At 35.1% G+C, this 12690-nt stretch overlaps 1 protein-coding gene across 4 annotated transcripts; it reads left to right on the top strand.

Moving 5' to 3' along the window:
- The first annotated feature begins 2408 nt into the window (after nt 1-2408).
- LOC25492960 (anaphase-promoting complex subunit 2) lies at nt 2409-11752 on the top strand. Of its 4 annotated transcripts, none has more exons than XM_024782503.2 (17): nt 2409-2726; nt 2795-2887; nt 3391-3622; nt 3954-4243; nt 4395-4466; nt 4585-4829; nt 5248-5664; nt 5775-5976; nt 6119-6233; nt 6341-6423; nt 8422-8541; nt 8674-8762; nt 8836-8917; nt 9148-9339; nt 9786-9854; nt 9967-10141; nt 11237-11752. In XM_024782503.2, the coding sequence occupies exons 1-16, from the start codon at nt 2496-2498 to the stop codon at nt 10087-10089; spliced, it is 2655 nt and encodes an 884-aa protein (XP_024638271.1). In that variant the 5' UTR covers nt 2409-2495; the 3' UTR covers nt 10090-10141; nt 11237-11752. The 4 variants fall into 4 exon arrangements, with proteins under 4 accessions (XP_024638271.1, XP_013456753.1, XP_024638272.1 ...); XM_013601299.3 differs by having other exon boundaries at nt 11201-11752; XM_024782504.2 differs by lacking the exon at nt 11237-11752 and adding an exon at nt 10227-10343.
- Nucleotides 11753-12690: the final 938 nt, after the last annotated feature.

Raw genomic sequence — 12690 nt, 5'->3', positions numbered from 1 at the left:
GAAGAACAAAAAAACCAGAATCAATTTATCTTAATCACCCTAACATTTAAACAACTTATGGACATTTCTAGAATGCTCTTTTCTTTCTCCATTTTGAAACAAACTGAAAACAGAAGAAAGAAAGTCACATCGCAAAATCACCGTGATATGTTGTGGCTAGTGAAACGTGGATTAGGTTTTCTGTTACGATTGTTCTTCCGTTCCGTTAAAGCAGCTATTGTGGGTTTCGTCGGAATTGATGGTGGAAGGTGAGGGTTTCGCCGGAATTGATGGTTTTCGCCGGAACTGTTGGTGGTTGTGGGTTTCGACGGAATTGATGGGTTTCGTCGGAATTGTGGGTTTCACCGGAATTGTGGGTTTCTCCAAACACGACGACGATGATGTCGCATTCCTGTAAATCAAATTAACATGGCTTCCATCAAATTCTCCAAACACAGTTTTGATCTTGTGAGCATTTTTCATTCAATCTCTGTTAACACAGTTCTCAAAGGTTGATGTTGCACTATGCACGAGACCCATTTGATGAAATGCTTCACCCAAGTCTCAAACTACAACCAACGATGGTGGCGGAAGTGAGAACTGGCGGTGGTGGAAAAAAATTGATTTTTATTTTTTTTTATTGTATGGGTTTGATTTGTTATTGTGGTTTAATGAAGTTTGGTTAATTAGAAGAAATTATTGAAATTAGGGTTTGATGGGGTTTTGGGTTAATTTGATTTTGTGTTTTCTAGGTTTTTTTTGTTGGATTTTTTATGATGAATAATGATGAAGATGATATGTTGATGAAGAAAGAAGATGAAGAAATGGGGAAAATAGCAGTTATTGATGGTGTACTATAACATACAATGGACCTTCTTGATCCAACGCTCCTCTTTTTAAAAAATAAATCAAATGGTTTAAATTAAAAACTTAATAGGGTCTATGATGGACTTTATATAATGTTGGTCTACCATACCATAGACATCTTCTTATATATTAAAGTTAACAAGTAAGCCCTAATTTTAACCTAAACCCTATTGCATAATTTTACTGTTTTCCTAATTTTAACCTAAACCCTATTGCATAATTTTACTGTTTTAACCCTAATGTTCACACCTAATCTCCTATTTTCGTGAACAATCCTATTGCTCTCACCTAATCTTCTTATCTTCTTATATATTAAAGGTAACCCGTAAGCCCTAATTTTAACCTAAATCCTATTGCATAATTTTACCGTTTTAACCCTAATGCTCACACCTAATCTTATATTTTCATGAACAACCCTAATGCTCACACCTAATCTCATATTTTCATGAGCCCTAATTTTAACCTAAACCCTGTTGCATAATTTTACCGTTTTAACCCTAATGCTTACACCTAATCTTATATTTTCATGAATAACCCTAATGCTCACACCTAATCTCATATTTTTATGAGCCCTAATTTTAACCTAAACCCTGTTGCATAATTTTACCGTTTTAACCCTAATGCTCACACCTAATCTTCTATTTTCATGAACAACGCTAATGCTCACACCTAATCTCCTATTTTCACGAGCAAAGCAAATCGGCATCGCTTTATTTCCCCTATTTCTTCAAAACAAATCGCCCTATTTCTTCAACAAAACAAATCGCCCTATTGGAATAAAAGGGTTTTGAAAGATTATAGCAACATTTTTTTTGTTAATATTACACTTTTCATCGAAATTAGAACTGAACTCTCTTTATTAAATATTTACCACAAAATGCACCTGAATTTTGCAATCTATATAAACAGGTGGAAGAAACATTTCAACAAACAGTTAAAGGGTATCATTTACGGTAAAGGCCAAATATTCGATAAAAGGAAAATTATTTAAATAAAACATTTTACATGTTGAGGTTAAGAATGAACTATTTTTAGGTACATAATATAACATTAACATATAATTTTTACAAAAGAATGAAGTAACATTTTTTCAAAAAAAAAAAGAAAAATATGAAGTAACATACCAATAATATAATATTGACATATAATTTTAACAAAAGAATGAAGTAACACACGATTGATAAAAATTAATATTTTTTTGGTGAATAAGCGTGGTGTCTGAGGTTCGAATTCCAACATCTGCATATATTTGGGACCACATATTTCATTCTCTTTGATATGCATTGAGATTTATTTTTGTCTACTATATCTACAATGTATATGACCCGTGCGGCAGCACGGGTGGAAAGTCTAGTTTATGGTTAAACTTAACACCCAGGATTTATTTGGCAAACGGAGGAAAAAGTGAGGGACCAAAATGTACATTTTCTTAATTGTAGGACCAGAATAAAAACTTGAAATTAATTAGGGGATCATTAGATCAAATAAGTCTTTTTTAAACTAGTAGTTTTTTTTTTTTCCTGTGTGGGGTCCACAAGTTTTCGTCCTCTCCATTTTCAGTCTCCAACCAAACATTGAAAAAACACAGTTGTTTTTCCACAACACCAAACCCCAACATCGAAACACAATCACACTGTGGAACAACGACAATGGAGGATTCTCACTCATCACTGTTCAACATAGGAATCCTAGATACACTCAGCGAAGACCAACTTCACGAAATCCTCGAAAGCTATACCCTCTTCTGCAACGCCACACAATCTCTTCTCGGCGGTGCTGGCGATCTTTCATACGGTGCTGAATTTGTTTCTCACGTTCACACCCTTTGTAAACATGGTCTAGAGTCACTCGTTCGTGACCATTTTCTCAAAGTCTTAGAGGTACCCAACTGAGAATTTCACTATTTGAATTTTAAAGTATGAATTTTTATTGATTTCTTTGGTTGTAGGAAACTTTTGAACGAAATGGGTCATCGAGGTTTTGGCGGCATTTTGTTCCTTATGCTGATTTTGTTTCTTTGAACAAGAATGGTGATGTCAATGTGAGTGTTTATGAATTATGAATCTTACTTGTCATTGTTTTGGTTGTGGTTTGTACCTATGAAGCACGGGCACAAATACCTTACACCAGTAATTATTTGAAAAAATGACATAATTGAATGCAATCACATTGTGCTGGTGTCGGACACCAACAAATGTCTGACATTGGACACTTTTGTAAGGTTGAGTTAGGCTCAACTCAAATTCTAATATGGTATTAGAGCGAGTCCAAGATCTCTTAAGGCACCTGCTGTCAGGTTTCCGCTATCAGGCCACTTGGGTCACGCTTCAAATGTCCAGTCCCGTTTGTGAGGGGTGTGTGTTAAGAGTCCCACATTGTAAGAGATGTCCCGACAAGTGTTTATATGTGGGGCAGTCCTCACCTCACAAGCCAGTTTTGTAGGGTTGTGTTAGACCTATACACAAATTCTAAGAGACTTTTATTGGTGCTATAGAGCTTGTTACCATGTTTTTTTTTTTTTTTTTTTTTAATAAAATGAAACAGATTGATGAGGATGAGATTGAGAGTGTGCTGTGTAATGCTTTGGAAGAAATCTCTTTGGAGAAACAGTACCAGGAGAAGTGTCTGTTAATTTTGGTCCATGCTTTACAATCTTTCAAGGATCAAACGTCAGAGGAAAGGCATAATTTTGAAGCAGAAAGGAATTACCTTACCTCTAAGTATCAATGGACTGTCTCTTCTGTGCTTATGGCCACACTTCCTCGCGTTTTCCCTGGTTTGTAAGCGGTTTGTTGTTCTTTTATGTTAATGTTTATGAGGGATTTCCTTTTCATACTGTAAATGAATGATTTACTTTCAATTTTGATTATAGAATCTTGTCGACAATGCTCTTGGTTTTCACCATATGGCTAATTTTACATGGAAATTTGCTTTCTTTTGATCTAATTTAGAAATAGGTCAGTACTTTGTGCAATGTTTTCTTGATCTTCGAAACATTAGTTGATTGAAAGTTTTGCTTAATTCCCTTGTTTGATATTTTTTGATGTGCTTAAAACTTCAAATTTTTCTAATCGGCTTTGTATTTCTTTTTCATTTGCTACCATTAGCTATATTGCATTGGTATTTTAAAAGAAGGCTGGAGGAGTTAAGTACAGTCATGGATGGGGAGTTCACTGATGATGTGTCTCAAAATAAGGATGACATGGATTTAGATGAAAAAGGAAAAATATGCAAAGATGGTGAGATGGATGTTGATGAGTGCTATAGTGACCGTCGATTCTCAGAAAACAGTAAACTGGTGAAGAACATTGGAAAAGTTGTTCTTGATCTCAGAAGTCTTGGATTTACTTCAATGGCTGAAGATGCGTATGCTTCTGCTATATTTTTACTACTAAAGGTGAGCATGCTTATGAAATTCAAAATCTGGATCTTCCGGTTTTCCTCAGTCTCTTGCAATTTCTTCTTTCGCCTTTATGTTGCACTCATCACGCGTCTCTGTTTGATTCTAATCTTTGGGTGGGTCATTGACTCATTTGTCTGACTTGCAGGCAAAAGTATATGATGTAGCGGGAGATGATTTTAGGAGTTCGGTCTTACAATCTATTCAAAGCTGGATACAGGTTTGTAGTGCATATATGTTGTGTATGTGCATACATTTTGTGCACCTTTGCCAACTCTTTAGATAAACAAATGTTTTCACGATTCTAACATACAATACTTATAACTGGAATCATTCAGGCTGTTCCTCTCCAGTTTCTCCATGCCCTTCTTGTCTATCTTGGTGACTCTGTTAGCTACGAAAGTACTTCATCAGGTCTCAAATCACCTTTAGCCCCAAAATCATCGTCATGCTGTCCCGGAATTGATACTCCCTCTGAAAGTCTTGTCCGATGGAAGTTGCGACTGGAATATTTTGCTTATGAAACACTGCAAGATTTAAGGATAGCCAAATTATTTGAGATAATCGTTGATTATCCCGATAGGTATTTTGTTAATTGCAATTCCTTGCTTTCCTCCTGGGTTTTTTGTTAGAAAATTAATTAGTTACCTTCTATTATGTCTTATTAAACTGAATGGCATTGTCCACCGGATTGACAGAAACATGTTTAGTCACTTAGTGGGTATAACCATCCTGCAGTAGTTGGAGGAGAATTACGATTGTTCTTGGCTTTGACATGTTCTTGTGTAATTCGTTGTTTTGGTTCTTTGACTGGACAATAAAAATTGAATTTAATTATAAAACTAATGCTTTATCCCGCTGCATGCTTTAACCTTGATTTGAGTAATTTTGAACTTCAACAATAAGCATTACAAACTAATTCTCTGGTAGATCCCATCTCATTTGTTTATGCATTGTTTTCTGAGCATTTATTTTCCTTTTCTCTCTGATGATACTTGAAGCTCTCCTGCAATTGAAGACTTAAAACTTTGTCTTGAATACACCGGACAACATTCAAAGCTGGTGGAGTCATTTATTTCTGCACTGCGTTATCGCCTTCTTACTGCAGGCGCATCAACCAATGATATATTACACCAATACGTTTCTACTATTAAAGCCCTAAGGACGATAGATCCTGCTGGTGTTTTCCTTGAGGCAGTTGGTGAACCAATAAGGGATTACTTAAGAGGAAGGAGAGATACAATAAAATGCATAGTGACCATGTTGACAGATGGGACTGGGGGAAATTCAAGTGCATCCGGAAATCCTGGAGATAGCCTTCTTGAAGAGTTGAACAGAGATGAAGAAATTCAAGAGAATTTTGGTATTGATGATGATTTTAACACTGATGATAGGCAAGCATGGATCAATGCCACACGGTATATTTATATTATGGATTTTGATTCGCAGTTTTCACCTTTCTTTCTGATTTGGTCTGCCTGCTAGGTTATGAAATTGATGTTTCTTCTTAATGGGGTTTTCCAAACAGATGGCAACCTGATCCTGTAGAAGCAGATCCATTGAAGGGAAGCAGAAACCAAAGGAAGGTTGACATACTTGGAATGATTGTTGGCATAATTGGTTCAAAAGATCAATTAGTTCATGAATATCGAACTATGCTTGCTGAGAAACTTCTAAATAAATCTGATTATGATATTGACTCAGAGATACGTACTCTAGAACTCCTTAAGGTACTCTTATTCAAATAAAACTTGTGTTGCCTTTTTTGTTTGACTAGATATGTTGTTAATATTTTATCATTTTTTTTATGTGTATTCATTCTTTATTTTGATATCAATACGTAAACATCTGTTCAATGCTTTGTTTTTGCAGATACACTTCGGAGAGAGCAGCCTACAAAAATGCGAGATTATGCTCAATGATCTAATTGGCTCAAAGAGAGTCGACACTAACATTAAAGCTACCATAAGTCAGCTACCTCAGACAAGTAATTTCCAAGTTCAAATATCCTCTATTTGTGATCATTGCCAAAGATAGTTTTAACTATCATTTGCTTCAATTCCTTTTCACCAAAATTTGTCTATGCACTCTTAGGTGTGGAGGTTGAAGACAATGCAATTTCCATGGATAAAGTAGCCGCCACTATCATATCTTCTAATTTCTGGCCTCCGATACAGGTCTGCAGATAAAATTATTTTATTGATGATTTTTTATTTTCAGATAATGTGAAAAAGATTGATATATTTATGTTATGATTCAAGTTATAGTTCTCACTACCCAGCCCGTATAATATACTTAGGTTCATTAATATCATTTCTTCGACAAAAATAACAATAAATAATTTCAATTAGATTGTCTTTACTATTATTTATATGTGCTAGCACCTATAGAATAAGAAATGACGACATTACTAGACTTGGGTGGTTTGGGCATGTAGAGAGAAGACTTGTGGATTCTGTAGTTAGGAGAGTGGATTAGATGGAGAGGAGTCAAATCACTAGAGGTAGGGGTAGACCTAGAAAAACTATAAGAGAAACTATTAGGAAAGATCTAGAGATAAATGAGTTGGAGAAAGACATGGTTGTTGATAGAACACTATGACGTCGTTTGATTCATGTAGCCGACCTCACTTAGTGGGATAAGGCTTGGTTGTTGTTGTTGTTGTATTTATATGTGCTCGTCAATGCCTAGCAGTACTGACTCCTTTTTACTTAATACTGTAGTTTGTAAATTCAAATCATTTTAGTTTTAGGCAACTCATCCTTGCCTTATCTTAAGCAATTGTAATCTAAAATTTCAGAATTTGAGCAAGCTTTTCTTTTCATTCCACCATGTTTCCACTGTCATTCATCACTTGTATATTTTACATTTGTCTATTATGTTGAATAAACATTGTATTTTCCAAAAGTAAACGAACTATTCATTATGTATATGCAAGAAGTTGATGCTACACAATATCCAAACTTCTCTTTCATAAAAGGAAAGTAAAAACATATCAAATCAGGTTTAAAATTTTGATTATTTTTTTTTTTTTTTCATGAAGCTTAAAATAATTCAAAAAATTATTGATATTCTCTTTCATTGTTGTTCCATGTAAACTCATGTAGAGTTTCTTCAAACTAGCATGAATTTGCTTTAGCATTTCATAGTCTTATTAGTTATCGTTTCCTGAAGTTCAATTAGCTCTGCTTTTATCATCTCTTGTTTTATTTTGAACTGTTCTCAACTTGAAGCATAACATTAATAACTATGATAATATAGTCTAGTATTTTCAATAAAATGAATTGTTCAACGAAAATATAGTTTTATCAATTGCTTTGTTGTCATGCCTTGGTGGGTGAGTCGAGGGAGGAACTAAACGGGAGGCTAGAGACCTGGAGGCAAGCCTTAGAAGCGTATGGATTCCGCTTGAGTAGAAGCAAGACAGAGTATATGGAATGTAACTTCAGCGGAAGGAGAAGTAGGTCTACCTTGGAGGTGAAAGTTGGAGATCATATCATACCCCAATTTACACGGTTTAAATATCTTGGGTCCTTCGTACAAAATGACGGAGAAATAGAAGCAGATGTAAGCCATCATATTCAAGCTGGGTGGTTGAAATGGAGAAGAGCCTCATATGTTTTGTGCGATAAGAAAGTACCACTTAAGTTGAAAGGAAAGTTCTATCGGACAGCAGTCAGACCGGCGTTGTTGTATGGTACGGAGTGTTGGGCGGTTAAGAGTCAACATGAGAATCAAGTAAGTGTAGCAGAGATGAGGATGTTGCGTTGGATGAGTGGTAAGACTAGACAGGATAGGATTAGGAATGACACCATTAGAGAGAGAGTGGGGGTAGCACCTATAGTAGAAAAGTTGGTAGAAAATAGGCTTAGATGGTTTGGGCATGTAGAGAGAAGACCCGTAGATGCCGTGGTAAGAAGAGTAGATCAAATGGAGGAGAGTCAAGTTAAAAGAGGTAGAGGAAGACCTAGGAAAACTATTAGAGAAACTATTAGAAAGGATTTAGAGGTCAATGAGTTGGATCCAAATTTGGTGTATGATAGAACACTATGGCGTCATTTGATCCATGTAGCCGACCCCACTTAGTGGGATAAGGCTTGGTTGTTGTTGTCTTTCTTTGTTGTCATGCGAAGCTATCCACTCTGTTCTATGACTGACTTCGAAGAGAATTACAGGATGAGCCCCTTAACCTGCCGGAACCTGTTGACAAGCTTCTCTCCGATTATGCGAAGAGATTTAGTGAAGTCAAAACACCCCGTAAGCTTCAGTGGAAAAAAAGTCTTGGGACTGTCAAGGTTAGTTGTTCTATTTTTTTCCTTCCAGATCTTATTGTCTAGCGGTATTTAGCACAGTTTTTTAATTTGATTAGTGGTGTTGTCCCTTACAGTTCTATCTTTCTCCTAATTTTGTCATGTCCAATGGTATAGCTGGAGTTGCAGTTTGAAGATAGGGAAATGCAATTCACAGTAGCCCCTGTTCTTGCATCTATTATTATGAAATTTCAAGATCAAACGAGGTATCCTAAAAATCTATCGATACATTTAGTCTGTTGTTTTGACTGTACTGTAATATTATGTTTCTGCTTTCAGTTGGACCTCTAAACACCTTGCAGCTGCTATTGGGATACCTGTGGATGTGTTAAATAGGAGAATAAATTTTTGGATAAGCAAGGTGAGTCTGTTAGGCCTCTTGTATAATTTTTTTTGGTATACTTTCAGGTATTAGTACAAACACTTTTGCAGCATGGTTACATTTAGTTTATGAGAAAAATATTATCTCTTGCCCAATTAGGAAACTTCTGTTGGTTTGTCCAAAACAAGAATTCTAGTTATTTTAAAACTGCTAGTCTTAAATTTAGCAGTGACGATGTAACTTCACTCGCGGCTGTGTTTTTGTAACAGGGGGTCATTGCAGAGTCGTCGGGGGGAGATTCCTCTGACCTTGTATACACTATTATGGAAAACATGGCTGAGACAAGTAGGAATGGAGGCGGCAGTGGCAATGCTCAGGAACTTCTTGGAGGTGATGAAGAGGAAGACAGATCTGTGGCCTCGGTAGAAAATCAACTTCGGAAGGAGATGACTGTGTATGAGGTACATGAAATAAAGCTCTTCATTTCATATTGTGACTTGCTTTAATATTTTTAATCAATTATAAAAAATTTAGTACCAACATTTTAGAGTCCTTTTAATGTACGTTATTTTAACCTTTGGTGAATTTGTAGTAATTCTTAATGGTTTTTTGACAACAAAATGGCTTTTTATCATTTTCCATGTGTAGTGAAGAGCAAAACCATTGAATGAACAAACACCATAAGAGAACTGAAGTCCCTGAATAAATATAAACATCTTTTTCATCATTAGCATGTTACTCTTAGTTTTTCGAATATTTATTATATAATAATAAATATTTTGCCTTATGATGATGGTTACTTTGGGTTGCACAAGTTTCTCGTTTATGTTTATTGAAGTATTCAATCACAAGGGAATATGCAAATGCATATGAATAAAGATATCTAACATGTATTGTTTTATGGCAGAAATTTATCTTGGGGATGCTCACAAACTTTGGTAGCATGGCATTAGATCGCATTCACAATACTCTCAAGGTAATAATGGTTTTTCACCTCTATACCCTTCAACAAAGAAAGGGTTTTACACCTTTATAAATGTTAAGCACACGTGACATGATCAACAAATTGATTCTTTCCGTTGCCACAGATGTTTTGCATTGCTGATCCCCCTTATGACAAATCACTCCAACAACTACAAAGCTTTTTATCTGGTCTAGTCTCTGAGGAAAAGTTAGAACTTCGGGATGGAGTGTACTTTCTAAAGAAGTAGTGAGCTTATGGAACTATGGTCATCCTTTTGGCCATAAGTTTTAAGCAAAAAGGTGAAATATGTTTTTCAGAACTTCTTGAAATTGCCATTTTTGTTTTGTTTGCATAGTCCTTATAACTCATTACACAAAACTGTAGTAATGGAGATGTCCACTTCTTTCAAGAAATGGAGAGGACCTCAACTCATTGAGTAAATAAGCATTTTTGTCCTTGAAATTGTAAGATTTAGTCAATTTAGTCCTCAATTTTACAAAATAGCTATTTAGTCCCTTCGATTAAAGAACATCAATCAATTTAGTCCCTCTGTCACAATATTTCATCATTAGTAAACATTCGTTAAAACCACTAAAATACCTAAATATTGACTTCAGTAGCCTCGTGCTGCATCAAGACAAGCATAATGTTGGGTCATGAGGGGAGCTCAGGGGATCATCCTCATCAGGGCAAGAGCAACCACGCAAGTGAGTTGGACACCACATCTTAACCCAAAACCTTAAGGCATTTTGTTTATGGATTCTCTCACTTATATATTGTTCAACACTCACTTTTCCATCTAACTTGGGACTTCTAACTCACCTCGCTTGCCATAACAATCTCCCCCTCAAGTGTGAGTCATTCTATTCATCTAGTTAGGCTTCCCCTCAAGCGGAAGTTTTTTTCATCTACATATACTTGCACCACCATTGCTGCTGCACTCAATGGGACACACTGTCTGACCATCATTCTCAGGAAGACTGTCGACACAATGAGCCGGATGAACACTTTGTCGAACCATCAACCTTGATACCATTGTTGGGTCACGAGGGGAGTCCAGAAAATCATCCACATTTGGCGAAGAGCAGCCATACAAATGAGTTGTACACCGCATATTAACCCAATAATCTTTATAATTATGGTGTGAAATTTGAAAAAAGTATGAAGTTATCTGACATTATTCAATTTAAGAGATTAAATTGTTATTTCATAAATTTGAGAGACTAATTGACTCTCACAATTTCAAGTACTACTTACTCACTGTCTATCATTATATCCATAATAATGACTATCATTGTCTTCATTTACTGTTGTTAATATTGGTTGTTATTATCATAATTTTGGACTTTAATGGACAGGTTCTGATCTGACAATTTGCTGATAAACTTTGACAGCAACTTGAGCTCTCCCTTTTTTGTTGTCATATGTGTTATTTGCTACGAGGAAACTGACACAGTGACACTTGGCATGGGTGAGTAACAAAGTGAAGCTTTTATTGAACTGGTTGAGACTTGAGAAATGAGATAACATAAATGGCTGAAGATATGATTCCTCCACTCCACATGTTACAATCTATAGTTGACACAAACTATAAAGCAGTCCAACGCTCATCTTTGCTATCTTGATAAATGTGTCAACTTGAAGATATTATTGGATTTCATAGTCATGTTTTTAATTCATTTCAATGTACCACCTGTCTGAATTTGTAGGACTTGGTTAGCCTAATAGGAAAAGTTATGTTATATTATGTGGTGTTATTGTATATATCAAAAACATTAGTAGATTTGTATGACATTTATTTTTATAGCTCTATTCGGCCTTAGGCTTAGGCCAACCGTGAGATGAGCATGGAATTGTATTATGTAAAATTTATTATTGAATATTTGAACCAACGTCCATTACCCTATTGTTGTCACTGGCTATCACTCCATCCAATCACTTGAACTTTTAAGGCTTTCACTGTGTCCAATCACTCTTTTAAACATTCTAAATTACTGTAAGAAATTATTTTTTTAAAGATAAATTATTTTACAAGATTATCCCTTGTTAATTATGAGAAAAAAAATTAAAAGAATGGAAAGAAGGGAGAACAATAAATGGTCAAGGGTATGATAGAAAAAAAAAAATCATTAATGATGCAATGATATTGCAAAACGACTTATAATAAAACTGAAACATTTTTTTCAAAGTGATTTATAATAAAATACAATAAAATACGGAAGGAAGGAGTATATATGAAAAAGTTTTAACCATATTTGATTAGTTATCCTCAATTCAAAATTACATTAATTGACATCTTCACTAAAAAAAATGTTAAAATTACATAAAAATTAATTTTAGATGAATATCAAGTATGCACAAAATGTTTATCTTTAATTACCATATTTGAAGGGTTTGTCTAACATGTCCAACATTGAACATGTTAAAACAATTAATAGTGCGTTAAAACAACAATTATTAGACAATGTGCAAATTTCTATTAATTAAGGTAGGCTAGCGTTATAATTAACATAGACACAACTATATGAATCCATTGCGTGAAGTAATGAGGCCTTGCACTATGAGGTACCTTGCTCTTCTAATCAGGACCCTGATCTCATATCATGGCAATGAAGGACTGTGGACTAAACCCATGTCAGAGACATCATCATGTGGTTAGCTCCTTCTTCAGCCAAAAGTAGTTGGGCACGAAGATTTGATACTATAAAAGATTAGCTCCTGTTATGGACATATATCGAGGAATACTCCATTATTATTACGAAACCAGGTTCTTATAACTCAAAGTATATGGTTTGTAGATGCAAGAATGAGGTAATAGACACCTATATCAAGCAATAATAGCTTCTGC

This window comes from Medicago truncatula, chromosome 4 (assembly GCF_003473485.1).
Source record: "Medicago truncatula cultivar Jemalong A17 chromosome 4, MtrunA17r5.0-ANR, whole genome shotgun sequence".
Lineage (NCBI taxonomy): Eukaryota > Viridiplantae > Streptophyta > Magnoliopsida > Fabales > Fabaceae > Medicago > Medicago truncatula.
Note: the sequence above shows the minus strand (reverse complement) of the source record. Positions and strands in the feature narration are given on the sequence as shown.

Bases quoted from the DNA above. Each gene is read 5' to 3' on its own strand.
- LOC25492960 (XM_024782503.2), top strand. From the start codon at position 2,496: ATGGAGGATTCTCACTCATCACTGTTCAACATAGGAATCCTAGATACA. The intron at 8,918-9,147 runs GTGAGTCTGTTA...TTTTTGTAACAG, and splicing joins TAAATTTTTGGATAAGCAAG to GGGGTCATTGCAGAGTCGTC. The intron at 9,855-9,966 runs GTAATAATGGTT...CCGTTGCCACAG, and splicing joins GCATTCACAATACTCTCAAG to ATGTTTTGCATTGCTGATCC.